This window comes from Egretta garzetta, unplaced genomic scaffold (genome assembly GCF_000687185.1).
Source record: "Egretta garzetta isolate BGI_Z169 unplaced genomic scaffold, ASM68718v1 scaffold259, whole genome shotgun sequence".
NCBI lineage: Eukaryota > Metazoa > Chordata > Aves > Pelecaniformes > Ardeidae > Egretta > Egretta garzetta.
Window position 1 is genome coordinate 3,667,849 of NW_009260770.1, and position 20,048 is coordinate 3,687,896.

At 38.3% G+C, this 20,048-nt stretch overlaps 1 protein-coding gene across 1 annotated transcript in view; it reads left to right on the forward strand.

Annotated features, from left to right (window-relative positions):
* PPP4R1 (protein phosphatase 4 regulatory subunit 1) overlaps window positions 1-20,048 on the forward strand; it is a 69,298-nt gene that overhangs the window by 27,000 nt on the left and 22,250 nt on the right. The window contains 8 exon segments of the mRNA XM_035901631.1: window positions 10,640-10,782; window positions 12,126-12,272; window positions 13,834-13,941; window positions 14,667-14,732; window positions 17,020-17,178; window positions 18,263-18,393; window positions 19,900-20,046; window position 20,048. The exon segment at window position 20,048 is cut by the window's right edge and continues 361 nt beyond it. Of these exon segments, the coding sequence (XP_035757524.1) occupies window positions 10,640-10,782; window positions 12,126-12,272; window positions 13,834-13,941; window positions 14,667-14,732; window positions 17,020-17,178; window positions 18,263-18,393; window positions 19,900-20,046; window position 20,048 (902 nt within the window).

Below are 20,048 nucleotides of genomic sequence, written 5' to 3' on the forward strand. Positions count from 1 at the left end.
AGGAGGGCTCTGTAGATGTGGAGGGGCTTTTGCTCATGAATATATTGACACTGCTGGGTGTTTAGAATAAAAGGCAAAAGCAGGGGAATAATGAAAAACAAATGTGAAGGAAAAGTAGTGCTTAAAAAGCAGTGGGGGATTGGATGAAGGGAAAAGTGATGCGGACAGAGCCGCAACAAAATTCCAGGTTGAAGATGCTCTAGAAAGATTTAAGGGCTTGACTTCAACATAGCTGATACAGTTGAAGTACCAGAAGGAAGAAGGAAGGCTTTAGTGGCAAAACATCAGAGAAGATCTGAAGTTCATTCTTTTCTCTCTGTAGGAGTGTTATGGAGAGAAACTTGTATTAAATCTTGTATGAGAAGAAAATAGTCTTCTGTTTAATGTCTGTTAGTTTTTCTCCCTTCTTCTGGAATTGCAGAACATAATGCTTTCCAAGGGTAAAAAGGTATTCTACTAACTTGTGTTATTCTGTCGTTACTGTCTTCATTTTTCTGAGGGAATGTCCTTGTTTAGCCAGGAAAAATAGCCTGTTGTAAGCATTACATAATTGTATTGAGTACCTCTCCAAGGAAAAAAAGTCACTATTCGTTTAAGATTAAATGTGCCTTTAATTGAGAACAGTGGCATGCTACTGTTTCTAGAGTGCTTTCCTAGCAAAGCTCTGCTTCTGAAATCTGTATATACAGTGCTTGTTTGTGTTGTCATGTTAACATTTTTGAGCATCAAAAACTTTCTGAAGCTTCATTTCAAGTTTGGAAAATAGGACAGACGTGTCCAGGGGAAAATGGTCTTGTGCAGCAACTTTGTATGTAGCCTTAGGCTTTTCATTGGTGACCAGCTAGGTGTGTCAAATTGAAGTTTGTTTAGGTAGCAACGTAATGGAAGCCAAGAGTTGAGCTCAAATCAATTTGTTTCCTTTAACAAGGGTGGAGTACATTTTTAGTCAGGGTTGATATTTTCTCAGTGTCAGTGAAAGCAGCATTTCAGGCTTTTCCTGCGTTGCAGAAGTTGTCTCAGATCTGCCAAACTAGTAGCACTGGATTCTGCAGCTGCCCCACAAATTAAATTTCTGCAGACTTCACTGTGATTTTTGTGCCTCAAGCAGGTGCAGGATTGGACTTAGCCTGTTTCTGTAAGACAAGTTATTAGAATATCCTTGTGTCTTAAACCATGTGAAAATTCATTAGGGAACTAGATCTGCTTTTTATCTTCTTAATATATGTGCTTGACTATTATTCAAACTTCAGCACAGTGGTTTTTGTTAGTTTTTTGTTTGGGGTTTGTGTTCTGTGTGTTTTTTTTTTTTGTTAAAGTTGATATTACTAGACTTGTTTTTCATTTTTCTCTTATCTGATGCTTTTTTCCATTTATGATATTTTTTCCAACTTGTTCTTTAAAACCAAAAAGTAGCTGAATTTGGAATAAGAAAACATTATAAAAGTATCTGTGCATTTTGACTTGCTTGGTTAGAGCCAGGCATCTGTATGGTTAGAGCCATCCTGGAGTCAAGCCTTCATGTTTAAATGCATAAATAAATAAAAATAATAACAAACTGTTGGCAAGTTACACTAAACTATGTACAGGTCTTCTCATTTCTAATAGGTGATACTCACTAGTCTTATGCCTGTTTTTTAACACTTGGAGGTATTTATCTTCTGTTGTTGAATCAAGTCACAGAAAGTGAGGTACTTTTTTTTTTTTTGGCAGTAGTTGGTATAATGAGGTTTGAATTGAAGAACACACCTGGGCTACACAACATCTTTGTGCTGCTGCTGCTGTTAGCAGAAATACAGCTACAGCAGTGCACTAGAAATACCAAAGGTCCTAAAGGTGCCTAAGCAGTCCTCTGTCCTGTTAATACCTTGCAATTTCAGAAGTCCTGTAGGTGGGCTGATGTTTTTCAGACATGCTCTTTGCTTGAAAAAGAAACATGTTCAGGGTTTTTTGGGACTTTGGTTTGTTTGGGGTTTTATTTTTTTTTTTGTTTATTTGTCTGGGGTTTTGTGGGGGTTGAGGAGGGGGGCTTTTTTTTTTAACTAAACTGGGGCTACAATGAGACAGCCATTTCTGTGTTTGAGAGCAAGAGACTTTCAAAACAATAATTATTTTTATTCATCATGCACTGTGATAACAGTTAAGAAGCTAAATGCCATCTCTTGTTATGCTAAACACTGCATTAATGTGAAATAAAAATTAATCTTCACTAGAAAAATATCTGGGTCCAAATATATGATTGTAGAATAGAAGGCACAAAAAAATCATGAGGCTGTGGTTTGGTATGATTGACATAGATCTTGATACACCAACTGGTTAGCCATGACATAAATTTTTTGAGGCATCATGGCAAAACCAAGTATCAGCTCTAAAACTATTTTTAAAAAACAATTCACAAAAAATTCTCAAAGAAATAGCTTTTGGTGGGATTTCATTTGGACTCTTTGAGTAATGTCGTATTAAAACCACTAATTTATGGAAGTTTCTTTGGGAGGGAAGAATTGAGTGTTGCTAAAGAATGCTAAGTGATGTTGTAACGTCTGTCTGCCAACAGCCAGTGTGCAGGTTGCAGGTGGGCAGGCAGCAAGTTGTAGTGAAATGTATTTTGTGAAGGAGAGTTCTGACTGTCATTGTGTAACTGCACATACTAATGATATCAAGTGGGTCTTCTCCTGACAGGGTAATTTGGACTCTTTCTAATGAATTAATTCCAGGTTACATGTGGGTTTGCAGCCTTAAGAGCACTAGTATGTTTCTAGTGGGGAAAAAATAGCCACTTCATGTGATAATGGAAATGAGCTGCTCCTGGTGCTGGCAGAACACAGGAATTGCTGTGTCCTGGTACTGTGTCCTGCTGTATGTAAATGGCAGCACAGAATAGGTGTTCCAGTGGAGGAAACCCATCAGTGGCAGTTGGGGAATAATCGTTTGCCTCCAACCCCCTTACTTGCCAAAGAAACTTATTTTCTTCAGTGTTTGTCTTCATTGTGCTAGTTGGGTGTTACTGCTAAGTCTGTGACTTTGCTGTGGGGTTTGGGTATTCTTCAGTCCCTTGGAACTCTATACTTCCCTACTGTCTTCAGTAGTGAGTTCCCTATAATAGTTACAGCTGTGGTGAGAAAGGTGCTACCTTGTATTGCTTTTGAATCTGCTGTTTAATCACTTCATAATTTCTCTGTTTCTTTAGGGATATTGGCCATAGCTTCCTACTTACATGTTTTTGTGGTGTCTTTGAACCTACAGAAGCCAAGAAGCAGCTTGGCATAGAAGCTCAGTGCTTGGCAAATGTTAATTTATCCCCCATAAACCCTTGTTAGTGATAAAGTGCTTATCTTTGTGTTAAAACAGCTGGGCCTTCTTCATTCTTAAATGTAGATTAGCTGCAGACTTATGTGAGCGTGAACAAGGCCCTTATGTCTGTCTCTTTCACTTGAGTAAATTTAGTATTATTCAAATGTTTTTGGTACCAGCTTGTGAATGGCTTATCTGATATAAGGCTTCATCATTGTGCGCACAAGTATAATTAACTGGCTTTGAAAGTTAGCCTCAGCCAGAATTATTGCATTATTGGCATTTTGCTCAGTATGCTTGCAAAACTGGGTGCTAGGAGCTTTAAATCTTATTTTCTGAGGGTTCTTTTAGAGGAAGAGTCTGTATCTTAATTTCTAAAAATATATGTGCTATTTTAGTGTACTATGAAGTAGATGCATATAGGTATCTTTCTAAAGAAATAATGGGGAAAGTGACTTCCTGGAGGCTGGTACTTATTTTCTTGAATATAACTACCTAGATTTTTTTTTTTCTTCTAAATGAAAAGGAGTCTATTTCCTGCACAGAATCAGTTGTGAATGGAGTTTGCAAAACAAACTGATTTTAAAAAAACAATCATTAGACTAATTGGTCATTAAGTTTTGAAGCTGTGTAATCAGGCTTAATGTGGATGGCCTCATAACCTTAATTACGTAATAGTGTGCTTAACCTATGTCGGTAAGACCATTTCAATCACTGCTGTTGATATACTGAGAGATGTCAACAATACCTGTCAAATAGCACATACTACAGCATTTCATTTAACAAAATCTTCATACGTAAGCAATATTAATGGGAATGCTAATATTTGCCTTTCCCAGTAGCTCCAGCTGTTTTTTTCCTCCCCTCCTGCATTTTCATGTTTCTGGATTTTCACATACCTTTTCTTCCATCTCCTTACACTAAGAACTTTTTCCTTAGCTTGATGTGATCCTCTTTTTCTCTCTCCATGCATCTGATGGATGACTAATGGTAGCTTTACCCTCTCTCATTAGTCTGTATTTCAGTCCTCGCTCTGCCAGTCAGTAATGAAGTCCATTTCTGGTTAGTAAGAGAAAAGAACCTGACTCCTGAAGCAGCGGATGAATCAGTCTTTCTGATGGACTCATAAACTAAAAGGGACAGGCTCTAGTTACAGGGTGTTCTCACTTGTCTAGATTTTCTTCTGTTTTCAAAAAAGGTAGGAAAGTTGGAGGGACAGATGAAATGGGAAATGAGAGAAATAGAAAGGGAAAATATGGATAACACTAGAAGGAAAAAAGAGGGGAAGGGAAAGTTATATTTGGTAAAGAAGGGGATAGATAAAATTTGAGTTGATAAACTGCAGAATTTATTTAAACTTTGATCATGCAAATGGTGTTCAGTTTGAGAATAGACATGTGTACAAATCTAGTATTATTGCCATGCTGTTGGCAGACTGGCATCTTAATATGCCTGTGGACCCTATATTCAGGCTGAATACAGAAATGGGGATCTACACAGGGGGAAGGGCATGGAGTCGTTTTCTGTGCTGCTTGTTTCTCTCTAGCACATATAAATCAGTATTTTCATTTGCCTTTCACCAAAATGTTTTTTTTTTAAAAGAATGAAAGTGTAACTGCATAGCTTACACATTTACTTCTTACTTGCAACCCTTAATAAGAACAAGTTTTAAGTACATCTGAATATTAATAATATTAAAACACTCGTCAAAATTGTTAGCTAAAGTGGTGCTAACATCACCAGTAGTTGTTCACATATGCACACTTTTACAACACGAAAAACTTACAGCCCCTCACAAATGTAGGGGAAATTGACTTCTGCTTGAATTCCAGAATGGTTATTTTGGGATAATGAAAGCTTTGCAGAATTTCTTCTAAATACTGTACGTTGTTGCAGAGTATGCTATTGTGAAGTAAATCTAGTTGTGAGCTGACTCTGGAATAATGGCTTCATTTACAAATAGCTGTTCTGGAGCAATTAGTTGGTATTATACTGTGCAGCTCTGCAATAATCCCTTTCTAATTTCCAGTATACAGCTAACAGTGGTGCCTTACTTCCTCATAGCTGAAGTGGAATACAGAGTGCACTGAAGCCTTAGCAGGGCTGAATTAAACATTACACATTTATATGGGAAAGCTAAGTGTATGTGCTAGGAGTAGCTAGATGAGTATGTTGGCACTTTGCTTACATGAGAGATGGTGTCAAATTCTAGGGGGAATGTCAATGTTTTTTTCATGGCTGGGGAGGGAACAGTTAATTACTTCGGTGATTTTGGAGTCAGCTTGGGATGTTGATTTAAATGGTGATCTGTGAAACAGCTAAAACTTAAGATTGGTGTGTGCACGTCAAAGTCTGCCCAGGTTCTAGAGAATGTTTCATGTGGTCTGGAAATCGAGAGAAGTAGAACTGTGTTATTTTTATTCTGGCAACTTCTTTTCAAAGTTACTTCACAAGCAGAAGAAATGGAAGTGATTTTTCACTTTCTTCTGTCATTCTTTTAGTTTTGCTTTATTTCTAAAACTCAGTGCAGTATAATTCTGTGTCTAGAGAATACACAAGACCTGATAGAATGAAATAAAGTACTAATGAATGAGAAAAACAAATATGAGTTTGCTTCCAGGATACGATTTTCTTTATATTAATATTTCTTTTAAATTTTCTTTGTTTTGACAAGTTGTAGCTTTTTTTCTAGTAGTCGGCTACTTTAAGGCATAGACTTGTACCTTCAGGAGATAGTTTGAAAAGAGCAGCATTTAAAAATACTTCCTCTGCCAAACGGAAAAATACTGTTCCAAGCAAATGTTATGGAGAACCTCATTGTACACAGTGCCTAAAATAGAAACTTTCAGTCCTGATGTGAAGCAAAATTCTCCACCCAGATTTTGTTTATACTATGTGAAAGCCTGGTCCTGACTGTATTGTACAGTGCAAAAATATATATAATACAGATGTATTCCCCAGCTGGATGAGCTTATGCTTTAAGAAGCTGCAGTTTTAATGGATATTGCCATGCTCTGTTCACTGTGTTGATGACCAAACCATAAATTTGGTTATAAGCAACAGAAAAGTTTAAACTGAAATGGCAGATGCTGTCATGTATTGAAGCTTGCTGGAATCTGTATTTGGAGCTGTCACTCATCTAAGCTAAAGGCAAAGATGAGGAATGGATGAAGGGAATGAGGAAGTGCTGTATCTTAAGTGGAAATTTTTGGCATTGTTGCTTGGGTCTTTAGGAAACATAACACAAAAAACCCCTCTACTATAACCCCATTAGACTACAAGATTAAGCTCTATTCAGATTATGCTGGAACATATGCTTCAGCAGAATAACTGAGCTCTTATCTAAATTGGTAAGCTTAAGGTTCAGGTTCTTGCATAGCAGTAGTAATTCCCCAGAATGGCACAAATGCCTTTTTGATAGTGAGTTACAGTGTTGTATTACATAGCCAATTATATACACAGTGCTGGTTTGTTTGTTGGCTTGAATTGACCTTACTAAGATTGCAGAGCCATGTACTTGGAAGTTAGGGAATGCAAGAACTAAGGTGACTTTACAGTTCTACTTAATTCCTGGGCATGAATTTTTCAAATCTTTAATTGCATCTCATCTGTGTGATCCCCACAAAGCCAGAGCTTAGTAGCTCAGGAAGAAGGGGTCTCACTTGATAGCAGCTCTTCAGTATTGTCAGGCGGTGTGGCCACTCTGAAGTGCTGCGTAACAGATGAACCCTGTTCTGAAGAAAAAAGGGTCTTATGTTTTTGGTACTCATTGTTTGCTTACTAGAGTGCTTCATAAATAAACTTATTAATTCAATTTCACAGCAAACCCAGCCAATTTGGGGAAAGGGAGTATTGCCATTACTTTACCAGTGGGTGGGCAAACTCAGAGGTACCAACAGCCTGCCCATTTTGAGTGCCTGGTGTCCAAAGTTTTATACGTAGCTCATGACATGCTTAATGCAGAGCTCTTGTTGGCTTTGATTGCAGTGATGGTATTTCTTTAGCAGCGAAGACACGGAGTTCAGACTGCGATCAAATTAATAGTGTGCAATTACTCTTGTGAAGAGTTTAGCTTGAATGTTTTGCACAGCTTCATGCTAGGCGAAGGAAGAAATCAGGTTTCTCAGCATTTTACTTCTTTCATTCTGTTTTGAAGGTAATGTCACAGTAAGCAGCTCCCGTGCCCTCTTGCCATCACTTCCTTGCTTCCATCATCAGATAGTTCTCCTACTTGAGGGAAATGTATGATTGCACAGGGAGACCAAGTACCAGACTAAATGCCAGTTCCTGCTGTTTAATCAGGTGGCTGTGGTGGGGCAAAAGCTGTGTCAGGCAGATCAGTTCTTTGATATGGTTCATAGTCTGTCTGCATGAACAGTTGCATTGGCATAATGGAAAGGCCAGCAGCAAGTTTTGGGTTGGGGAGGGTGGGAACTGCCTGAAGCAAGTTTGGAAACCATTTATAAAGCACTGCTGCCAAACATGCAGCCTCAGACAAATTTCTCTTCCTCTCTCCCCCTTCTCTCTTGCCCTCCCCACATCAGTCATCTTCTGTCTGCTGCAATGAATGAGGCAGGGGTCCTAAGAAGTGAGAATGAGATCCTAGTGGTAAGTGTTATGACACTAGCCTCTTGTACCCTTAGATCATGTCCTGGACATGTTTTGAAATAGCAGCCTTATGGGAAAGGTAGGACCAAGTCCCTCCTGCACTGGCATTGGGCCCTGGTTCCAGTTTCTTGTCCAGCAATTTTCAGTCTCCCTTTAGACTCTAGTTTTACTTCCTTGTCACTCACCTCTCAGCCCTCCATCCCTCCTTACCCAGCCTGGTGGTTCCTCATTCTGCTCTGTTTCCCATCAGCAGCCTTTTCAAAAGAGTTGGTATTGGGATAGGGGCTGTGTACAGCCTGTCTGCAGTGATGATGGCTTGCTCCATCTCAAAACGTGCTCAGCAGGGAAGGACTCTTCAATTTGTAATTGTTGTGCTCTCTGTCAGCTACTGGGCAGGTGCAAAGGGGGGGATGTTTTCAAGGCCTCTTAGCTCAACCATGTTTGGGCAGGTTTTCACATAGATGGCAAAAACATGTTGAGATATAGAAGGACTCCTTTTGCTGGCGTATTTCAAGCCCCTCGTCTTGAAAGTGAAGATAAGAGAATTCAATGTAGGAAGAAAATAAATGGTTTCATCAGCTTTAGTCTTGAAAACAGCTGATATACATTGGTTAATTTTTTTGTTTGTTTGGTTGGGTTTTTTTGTTTTCCCTGAGAAAACCTCATCCTAATGAAGACTTGCAGCTTATGCTATCTTGTGTTCTAAGGAGTGCTCTGGCAAATTTTTATACGGAAGGGAAAGATGAGTTACTATGATAGGAAGTACCCAGCAACTTTAACAGTAGGAGGTGCTGCAAGCTCCCACTAAAAAGTTAGACTGAAATTAGAAATTTGGACTGAAAATGGTAACTTTTTATTCTCTGACTACGTTTGTTAGGAAAACTGCAAGTAGTAGTAGTTCCTTTCTTCACATTAATATGACATGTAGAATTTAGCTTTCAGATTTAATGATCTCATTAACTATGACGTTTGCCCTATTTACAGGTGCTTATCTTGGTCAACTGTCATGTTTAGTGCTACAAACAGTGTTCACCAAACTAGAATTTAGCCTTTTGTTATCTGTTAATTTTCATTAATTCAAGTCTGCTAAAATGTGGACATAGTTTGAGTAGTCTTCTTCATGATCTGACTTCTTCAGTACAAACTTCAGGATGTGTGTAATGCTTATGGAGTTCAACCTGTGCATGTTTCAGAACACCTGAAGTTTAAAAAGGCTTTTGTCCTGTGTATTCCTGTTAATGTTCTGGGAAGAGAAACAGAGTAGATTGGAAGACTTTTTTTCTTTGTTGTGAACAGAAGACTTACTCAATATTGGTTTATCTGGGATTTCATTTTGTATTTTTAAACTTTGTCAGCAATTCATAAACTTTACAGAGCATTTTGGTATGTTTTTCTATAGGAAAAGTAATTTAAGTCTGTAGCCAAAGGAGTGGAGCCCATAGGCGTTTGATTACTTTGTGTGCTATGATCTGTTCTGTTCTCATTGTCCTCAGTGAAGAAGAGACTGCACACAGCATGGTACTTGCTTTATCATTTTTTTTGTTTTATTCAGGCCTAAGTTGTCACTTTTAACCAGTGTTCAAGAAAGCCAAATGCTGCATGCATTGGCCATGTTAAATACAAATGCAAGTTACATGCATCTATCTAGCAAAAGGTTGTATTTTTAATCCATCATGTTAATTCCAAATATTTCAAGGAAGATGGTTCTAGTCATACCATTAAGTTTTACCTGAACAATACATATGTAAACATTTAGTAAGGCGTGTGTATCCTGTGAACAGAATAAATCTTATTTAAAATATTGTAAATCAAATTACTGTAACTTGAGAGTAATTGATGAGTTTTTCTTATGTGTTTTTACAGATAATCAGTTCTCTTATAGTAACTACAAATGTTGGCAAATTCTGAAAGGACAGAAATACTTGGTATTTAGGTCTGATTTATTTCCCTCCCCCCCCCCCCCCTGTGGACCAGTGGACTATCAGGCATGTGATAATGATCTACTTTTTAAAGTGAAGCTGTGTTTTTTTACTAGCTGGAATTTCATCCACGTTTATATTTCTTGTTTCTCTTCTCATCCCCCAAATGTGCATGTTCTGCAGGATTAGGTTTCATTCAAGAAGTGCACTGTTTTCTGAATTAAGAAGTGAATTAAATATTTTTTCTAAATAGCTACCAACTTTTGATGAAAAACATACCGGAAAGGTTTAACAGAAGTAACTGGAAAGATGCAGGACCTTTTCCATTTGACGAAAGTATCAGTAGCCTTAAAAAGTAACAAATGAAGAGGAGCATCAGTGGTTGTGGCTGCTTGTCCTGCTCAGTAGGATCATTCCTGCATAGGAGGCTGTGGCCAGGAGAAATTCTCAGTTTGTTTCTCATAGTGGTATCACTGTTGCGTTGACTTTCTGCTTAGCCAATTTCTTGGAAGTAGGTGATGCTCATAGGGAGTTCAGACAGATTCTGATACTCATAATGTTTGGTGGCTTGCTCTCTTAAACCTCCTCTTGTTTTTTTTACAGAGAATGTGGGACCTGTATTTTTAGTAGTTTAGCAGTACAGAGTGTAGTGGTACCTGGTTTTGCAAAAAGGTGGTGCTTGTCAAAATGAAGCTTGACATAAACATGCTGACATGAACACTTGAGAATGTAGTTTGTATGTACAAGACTGTAAAAAACTTATTCTGGCAGCATGCTTGTAAACATTTATTGTGCCTTGTTTGGTTTTATTTTGACCCTGACAGAGCCAACAGTACGGGCAGAACTGATGGAACAGGTGCCTCATATTGCTATGTTCTGTCAAGAAAACAGACCTTCAATCCCATATGCTTTTTCCAAATACTTACTGCCTATTGTGGTACGATACCTTGCAGACCAGAATAACCAGGTAAGTGTCTTTTACAAGTAGTTTATTAGCTAGTTGAACATACCTGGTGTGAGGTTTTTAAATTTAAATAATTTAACATTATACAAGTGTGTAATGTTTTGGGGTAAAAAGGTTTTGAATGATGTGAAATACATGTTGCTGAACTTCAAAGAAAATTTCCAGGTTTTTTTCATCTAACATGATCTGTTCTGATTTGGAGCCTTTTATCTGGTGTTGTATTCTTATGGACAAAATAAAACAGTCATTTTAATAAGCTTATATAATTTAAATTCTGGCAAAAAGGAACAGTAGTTATGAACAATTGATGCCTTGGTATAATTAATTTTTTTAACACCATTATGAACCTTCATAACCAGTAATTTGTATATCGATCCAATAAAGCTTTTGGATTGAACTTGTGTGGTTTGTTTCTCTGCATGTACGAGTTAGCTTGTCTAAAGCTTTCTCTACGCTTCTCCATGTCATTTCAGACTAAACTAATCCTGGGTGTTACATTATTTTAAGTATTTTAGGCCTTTGACACTTTTTTCTTGCCTTTTCCAGATTTTCCATAATTACAAATAGGTACCAAAATCTGTTGTTCTTAATAGTTTGTTTGCTAATTCATGTATGATACAACAACCATACTCGTGCTTGATATTTTCTTCCTAGCAGATCAGTGGTTCTGTTCATCATCTTAATCTCTGTTGATACTCCCATAGTTCATTTGGCTGGTTTGCTCTGAAACAAAGCTTGAAGGTGTTTTCAAAATTGCTGCATTGCAGTATATGGTCTCTTGTTTTATGTAATGTTTTCTCTTCTGATGAACTTACTTTTTGAGATGTAGGGGTTAGCCACATATGAAGTCAATTATTAGTGGTTATCTGATTTTTGTATGGTCTTTTTTTTTTTAAAGCAAAATTGTCTCTCGGAATTTAAAATACGTTTAAAATAAATGCAGTTTTTCATTGTCAGCCAAACTGGTTAATCTCTGAAGAAGAGGATTTGTTTAATAAAATTCATATTCCTTAGAACTTTCTTACTGCCAATTAGTTGTGCTGCTTTTCTTGCATGAGCTTTACAATGACTAATTCTTTTGACATTGCTGTCCTGTGTTTTGGGAAGTATGTAGGTGGACACTTTTATAATAGCATTGCCTTAGTTTACAGTGTGCAGGTGTTCTTGGGTTCAAACATAATTCATTTCAAACATGAAGTGTTTGCAAAAGTGTATTGGAGCACTTGTCCTCTTGCTGAGTGCAATTGTTATAGGTGTGTGGCAGTATATAGGTACAGCTTCCAAAACACAGGACACACAAAAATATGCTTGAATTCATTGGTTCAGTTTTTGTCTTTTTATGATAGGTAAGAAAAACAAGCCAGGCAGCATTGTTAGTTCTGTTGGAGCAAGAACTCATAGAGAGATATGATGTGGAGACCAAAGTATGCCCTGTTCTGATAGATCTGACAGCTCCAGACAGCAATGACGATGTGAAGACAGAAGCCGTTGCTGTAAGTAACAGCAATACCAAATCATGCGGTATAAAGCTTGTTTGAATGCTTGATGTTGCAGTGGTGGTAGTGTGTTTCCAAGATGCACATCCATGTGGTATTAAAAAATGATAAAATAATAATAGAAAAAATTATATTGTTATCTATGACTAATCTGTAATTTCTTTCATGTGGTGTTACACTCAAGGTTAGATTTAAGCTCAATAGCTTGTATGTGCTGTAAAGAAAAACCCAGCTGGACAAGACAGCACAGGGGATTAATTTTATCAACTCCTAAAGCATCTGCTATGGTTGGCTTTTTAGTTTTTTTCAGGTTGGTTTGTTTTATGGAAGTTTAAATTGCGCATGTGGAAAACTTCCATCAGTGGAAAATCTTTAACACTTGAATTCTGTTGGTCTTTGCTGTATGTCTATTCTCTTTATTGATTTTGTTTTGTTTTATTGGATGAAATAATAAGCATCTGAGGTGATTTAACTCATGGTTGGTTGCTGGGGGTTTTTTTGCATTAGACACAACCTTAATTCAAAATTATTGTGTGTTGAATTAAAATAGTAAGCAAGTTAGTAAGTTAATTTATTAAGGACGTACATCTCCTGCCATTACTCCTTTTGGTTCCCTTGATCATTTATTTATTTATTTATTTATTCAATTTACATTGATGCTGTTTGCTGGGTGACTTTTTTAAAATTCTTTTTGGTTGAGAGAGACCTCATTAATATTTTACTTTAACAGTGTGGCTGGACTCCTAAACATTAAGCAGTCTGAGCATTATTTTATTTGGCACCAAGTTTCTTGTACTTTCTTGAAAAAGCTTCCAAATGCATAAGGGACTTAAATCTAAAGCAGAACTGTTTTATCCAAAATCATTGTTTTGAAGATAGTGGAACTTGTGAAAGGTTTCTGTAACTCATCAAGCCCCTAGAGGCTAGAAAACTAACAATTTCTTATTATAGTTAAAGATCAAATCCTTTTAGATTACCTTCTATTTTTAAAAGTTGTAGGAAAACTAAGAATGAAAGAACAGTTAGAGGAAAAAGCTGTTACTTTCTTTGGTAGGATATGCTTTCTCAGTAACTACGTTAGGGAGTTGCAATATGGAGTGTTTTAATTTTTAGATCATGCAGAAGTTGTAGAAGTCGCTTAAGCATATTAATTGTCAATTTTCTGATAATTGTAAATATATATTCATTAAGTATTGGAATAGTGAAAGAATCTTGTACTTATTTTTGTAAGTCTGTTTGGTAAGGTATAAGAGCAATATCTGAGAGTTTAGTTATCTCCATTAGTTAGGAATTTCATTTAGTTTAGTGAAAGACTGATGTCTTCTACAGCTGTGTTACGTCATGACAGGGGGAGGGCAAGGAGAAAAAATAAATTGCTTTTTGCAGAAGTGGCCAAACTTTTTAAATTCAAAGTATGGATTTTTTTCAATATTTTTTACAATTTTCAATGAAGTTATGTGCATTGGAATGAAAAGTAAATGTAGAAAAGCCTGTGCTTAACTGACATGAAATTCTGTGTTTTGCAAGCATCCCTGATTAGTGTCTGTCTTGCCATTAGATAATGTGCAAAATGGCCTCCATGGTGGGAAAGGACATCACGGAAAGACTTGTTCTTCCTAGGTTTTGCGAGATGTGCTGTGACTGCAGAATGTTTCATGTTCGCAAGGTATGAATTATCAGCATCTGATCTGGATTATCTGTGAAGGGAGTGTCATCAACTTGGGATTTGCATTTGTCTAAATGACTCTTCCCTGCTAGATCTCATCTGTGACACGTATAAGTGAAACCTGTGAGGTTTCTTTTGTAGCTCGCATTTCCACAGATTTTATATTTGGCACCGAGTTTTTTCCAGAGTCCCTACCCTTGTCAGAAACAAAAAGAATCTGATTGTCCTTATGATTGCGTAGGTAGCCATGAAAATGTGAACCAGCTGTAACTGATACAGCATCAGCCACCTGAGCTCATATTTCTGTGCATAGGTGGAATTAAAGATGTTCACCAAGATGAAATAAACCAGTACTCCATCATGGTATTCAGGTGCTGAGGCTGTGTTTTGGTTTCACCCTGCCATTGCTTGTTTTCCATGATAACTGCTTGTAATGTTTGATTTGACAGAACTTTGAATGCATTTTATCCTCTTTCACTTAAGTTCTGGGGTGACTTTTTCATGTATGAAAAAGGCCGATTAAGCTTGAAATGGAGAAGACAATTTTAATTTTTTTTTTTTTTTTTTTTAAACCATGGGAACTGATGGAATGGGGAAGTGGCTGATACTGTGTTTGCACTGAAACACATTTTTGTGGTTTTAAAGCTATTTACGTTTTGCCTTTGATTTTGTTTGCTGTGTTAAAACTGTGGTCTTAAGGTTATTTCTTGGACTTTGTCTGCAAGGTATGTGCAGCCAATTTTGGAGATATCTGCAGTGTGGTTGGGCAGCAAGCCACTGAAGAAATGTTGGTAAGCCATTTCTTAAAGGATTTTTCTTTTTAATACAAGTCAGTAGTGGAGTTAGGCAAGGTGCAGAGAAGGCAGCTAAAATGAGTAGACAACTGCTACATTCCTGTAGTAAGGAGACACTAAAAAATCTGTGACTCTTTAGTTTTGCTGACATGAGGTTATGACTGATGTTTACAAAACCTTGAAGACAATTATTATGAATACAGAACTCTTACTTGCCAAATCACACAGTCTAGAGCTAAGGGGTGCTCAATTCTAATGCTGGGAGAAGGGTTTAAACCAGACTGAAGAAAATGCCTTGGGCTGTGGAGGCAGAGAGTATTTGCAAGTTCAAAAATACATTTAGTGAGAAGTAGGCAGGAATATGTCTTCTAATGTCCATAAATGCAATCAAAAATTGCAGAGAGAGGAGGAGCGTGGGAAGTATAGACTGCTAGAAGTGGCAAGGCTTATGTGATCTCCTTAAATGGCATCACTTAATGCTGCTGTTTGTTGATTTAATATTTTAAAGTCAGTTTTCCTGACTCCAACAAAGCCTCACAACCCTCCTGGGAAGGAGTCAAAGAGAAAGAAAAGCAGAGAAAATAAGTTAATTTGGGCAATAACAAATGAAGTAAAGGGAAGAGATACCAGTTCAAAATGGAAAAGTAGGGAACTGGATGGAGCAGTGAGCAGAGGATCCTTAACAGTGCCCCCCATTCCCCTGGCGGGCTGAAGGAGCTGGTGGATGTTGCTAGGCTTGGAGACATGACAAGGGAGCAGAAATCAGCCTTGACAGTCTCTGGGATCCTTCTTCAAGCTTTCTCCTTTTGGGCATGTGGACAGTGAGCTTGTTGAGGGCCAGAGGAGGTTGATGAGCCAGTGCCGTGAATTAGCAAGGGACTTACACAGAGAGAGTGTAAATGCAGCTATGACTTCAACAAGAGACTCTGCAGCCTTTTGCAGATGTGGTATTGGGACAGGTACACCTAGTGTGACCCTCAGGGCATTTCTTATGTTCATAGTCTTTGCTGCATTTTTCCCTAGGTACTGTGTGATTCAATCCATTTGATAATGAAGTATTGTTTTGCAGATTTACATCCTGTATGTTTCTTGATTGGGGATGTAAATTGGTTTCTCTCACACAAATGCCATCTTAATGATACGTGTGATGAACTTGGATTAAAACTTTGTAGAGGGTGCAATTAGCCTATGAAATAGGTGAAAAAGTGGTGATTATTTTATGTGAAAGCAATAACATGTGCCTGGATGGTTGGAGATCTCTTTCCATAACAGAAAATGCTATTTTCTGCTCTTTTTGGATTGTCGAAAAAAAAGGGGGGGGAAGCTGAATGGCTTTAGATAAAACTTAATTTTGTAACATAAATGCTTTTTTTAATCGGAAGCAAAGTCCAGAAAACTTTACTGCAGAAAGTACAATTAAGTATCAGTAATTGAGAACAGAGCTGTAGCAACATTCGCTGTATTACTTGCATCTTACCTGCCTGTTGCAAGCAAGGGCAGCCGTGTGATGACCTGCATAACTTTGACTGCCTTGCCTTCACTCTGTCCACTGTTTCATCCTTACTGTTACTGTGTCCAAAAAACCCGAGCACCTGAGCAACTTCAAAATGCTTCAGTTTTATGAGTAAAACCACTGCACTGTTGAAAACTCTTTTCTCTTGCACCAAATGCAGTGTTTCTCTTATTCCCCTATTCCTCTGTGCCGTTCAGGTCCTGCTTTGTAGGGTAGGTGGTGACAGAGATTGGTAAATCTAGCAATGAGACGTTTAGGTGGAAAAGAAAGGTTTTCTTTCTTTCTGAAGATATGCTTCCTTTGCATTTCAGTGAGAATCTTAGGAAAATCTGAAGTACTCTTTCATAACTAAAACATTAATGCACCAGTGTTCTTTATGGTTTTGTTCCTGTCACTGTTGTCTACTTTAAAAGAATGGTATAGAGATGAGATTTTTGTCTTATGATAGGTTTTCTGGGCTTGGGGATATTTTTGGAGTTGGGTGTTTGGTTTTTTTTTTCCTCCGATATAAATCAGGTTAGAAAGTTAGTACTTTCTTGCTATTCTTCAGACAGGTGAGTTTTTCTTATCTGTATCCATAAGTAACATGAGAACAACTGATTAGAAGGGTGGTGCTATGAATGTGTGTTCTTTGTCTTGCAAATGTTAAACTAATGCATCTGAGTATGAGGGCAGAGAAGAGATGAAGGAAATGAATGTGAAAAAAGAGCTTGCTTTGAAACAAGTACTGCCTGTTAAGACTTGCAAACTCACTCACTATATTCCTAACAGCTGCCGAGGTTTTTCCAGCTCTGCTCTGATAATGTGTGGGGAGTTAGGAAAGCCTGTGCTGAATGCTTCATGGCAGTTTCTTGTGCAACATCACAGGAAGTCCGGAGGACAAAACTGTCAACCCTTTTTATTAATTTGATTAGTGATCCTTCAAGATGGGTAAGAATTACTTTTTATTTCTTGAATTGCTGTCATATTTAAAGGATTTTACTGTGATACTCTATATAGAACTTCTCCGCATAGGTGTGGATAACATAACTTGTTTCAAGCACCTCAAGCAAAATTATTCTTAGACGTCTTAGTTTGTCAATGGGTGTAGAGAGTCCCTCTCATTTTCTCTGCAGCATGTAAGAACAACTGTGTCAGGGGATAGCTTTTCTTAGCTACAGAATTGCCTGTGACTTAACGTTGCTGAAAATCATTAACAAAAGTGGAAAACTAGATGTGACTTACTGGTATTTCTTCGGGTTCCCTACCACCACCTCCTTTTTTTGGAGGGGAGTGAGGTGGTAGTGTTTGTTGTTGGTTTCGGGTTTGCTTGGTTTTGGTTTGTGTGTGGTTCTGTGTGTGTGGTGTTTTCTTGTTGGTGTTTTTTTTTTTTTTTTTTTTTTTGTTTTGTTTTGTCTTGAAGACCTACTCTTCAAACCTTGTTAAGTTTGTTATTAGCAGACTACTTCCGAGAGCCAAAAGTAAATCTTTTGCACAGGAGCATGAGCTCTTGCATCCTGGAAAGTCATGCAAGTTGTAGCCCAGCAGAATTAATCAAATAATAATGGAGGTAGATAAGGTAATTGTTGAGAAGGGGAGAATAGGAGGAGCAAACGAAAATGTAATGAAATAGGAAAGGGAAAGAAATGCAGAGCTTATCAGTCAGACTTATGGTGGTGAAATGTCTGTTCACCGCACATAATTTTTCAAGTTGTTAAAATTCTCAACTGAGCTTTCAAATTTAGCTGCTTCTTGTACCTAAATAGAAGGTTTCTTTGGTTGTGGGGAATGAGGCTGTCAACTTAGTTACCCCTGCTTTAACTGTTTTTATCATGCTTTTTCTTAATTTTTTTTTTTTTTTTACTTAGTACTTTATGTATTCAGCTGGCTGACTCTTTGCAGAGCCTCTGATGTTGCTTTTCTCAGTAGGCTCATGACCCTTCCAATTCCTAGTAGCATTTATGTTTTATAGGACAGCAAGCTTTATATACAGAAATTTTTTTTTTTTTTTCTCACCTTGAACCCTTTCCACTAGGTCCGCCAAGCTGCTTTTCAGTCTCTGGGGCCTTTCATATCAACTTTTGCTAATCCATCCAGCAGTGGCCAGTACTTTAAAGAAGATGATGTTAAAAACCCAGAAGATTGTGGTTCTGCACAGGAAAACAGGTAAAGAATTTTCTAAATCTACAAATTATTGTTTCCTCCTTGTTTTTCTTCTATACAAACTGCAAATAAAGAAAATTAACTTTCCTGTATAAATTGAGTATTTATCTTGATAAATGGAAAGATCTGGAACTTATCATCTTACTTAACTGAAAATTCTGGTAGTATCTTACTTACTAAAAATACATGACTATTCAATAACTTAGGATAGCTTAGGATATACCTTCTGCGATGAAATGACTGACTTGATAGGCAAGGGAGAGCAGTGGATATAGTCTACCTAGCTTTCAGTAAGGCTTTTGACGTGTTTTCCCATAAGATCCTCATAGACAAGCCAATGAAGTATGGGGTGAACAAGCAGACAGTGAGGTGGATTGACAGCTGGCTGAATGGCTGGGCCCAGAGTGCACTGATCAGCAATTGGCTGAGTACTTCAGGGGTCCATATTGGGCCCGGTCCTGTTTAATTAACATCATCGTTAATGGTCTGGATGATGGGGCAGAGTGTATCCTCAGCATGTTAGCTGATGACACAAAACTGTGAGGAGTGGCTGATGTGCCAGAGGGTCATGCTACCATCTGGAGGGGCCTCAGTAGGCTGGAGAAATGGGCTGGCAGGAACCTCTTGAAGTTCAACAAGGAGAAGTGCAAAGTCCTGCACCTGGGGAAGAACAACCCCAAGCACCACTACAGGCTGGGGTCTGACCAGATGGAGAGTGGCTTTGCAGAAAAAGCCCTAAGGGTCCTGGTGAGCACCAGGTTGACCAGGACCCAGTGATGTGCCCTTTCAGTAAAGGCCAACAGTATTCTGGGTTGCAGTAGGAGGAGTGCTGCCAGCAGGTCAAGGGAGGTGATCCTTTCTGTCTGCTCAGCTCTGGTGAGGCTGCAACTGGAGTGCTGGGTCCTGTTCTGGGCTCCCTACTACAAGTGAACATACTGGAGAGAGTCCAGTGAAGGGCCAGGAAGATGATGAAGGGACTAGATCATCTCTCCTATGAGGAGAGGCTGAGAGAGCTGGGACTGCTCAGCCTGGAGAAGCGAAGGCTCAGGGGGATCTTACCAATGTGTGCAAATACCTGAAGGGAGGATGGAGCCAGGCTCTTTTCAGTGGTGCCCATTGCCAGGACCAGAGGCAGTGAGCACAACCTGAAACGCAGGAGGTTCCCTCTGAACATCAGGAAACACTTTATTTTACTGTGAGGATGGCACAGGTTGCCCTGGGAGGCTGTGGAGTCTCCATCCTTGGAGATACTCAAAAGCTGCCTGGATGTGGTCCTGGGCAACTGTTTTTGAGTGTCCCTGCTTGAGTAGGGGGATGGCCCAGATAACCTCTAGAGGTCCTTTCCAACCTCTGTCTTTCCGTGATTGCTATGATTTATTTTGCTATGCTGAAAGCAAATCTAGTTTGATAAATAGCAAGCTGATAGCATGTGTGTGAATTTTCAAGAGCATCTGTTTGCAACAAGTATATTTTTGTTTTTAAATGTTCATTTGCTTTGGCACTCAACAGTGAACAAGTTAGGACTACAGAAGTTGTCACAACAGAGGATGAGCACAACAGGACAGAGGATCTGTCTTCAGATGTTGATAATGACAATTTTGCAACAAAACTTGAAAATGCCATGGAAGATCAAAATACGGTGTCAAATAACTCCCAGA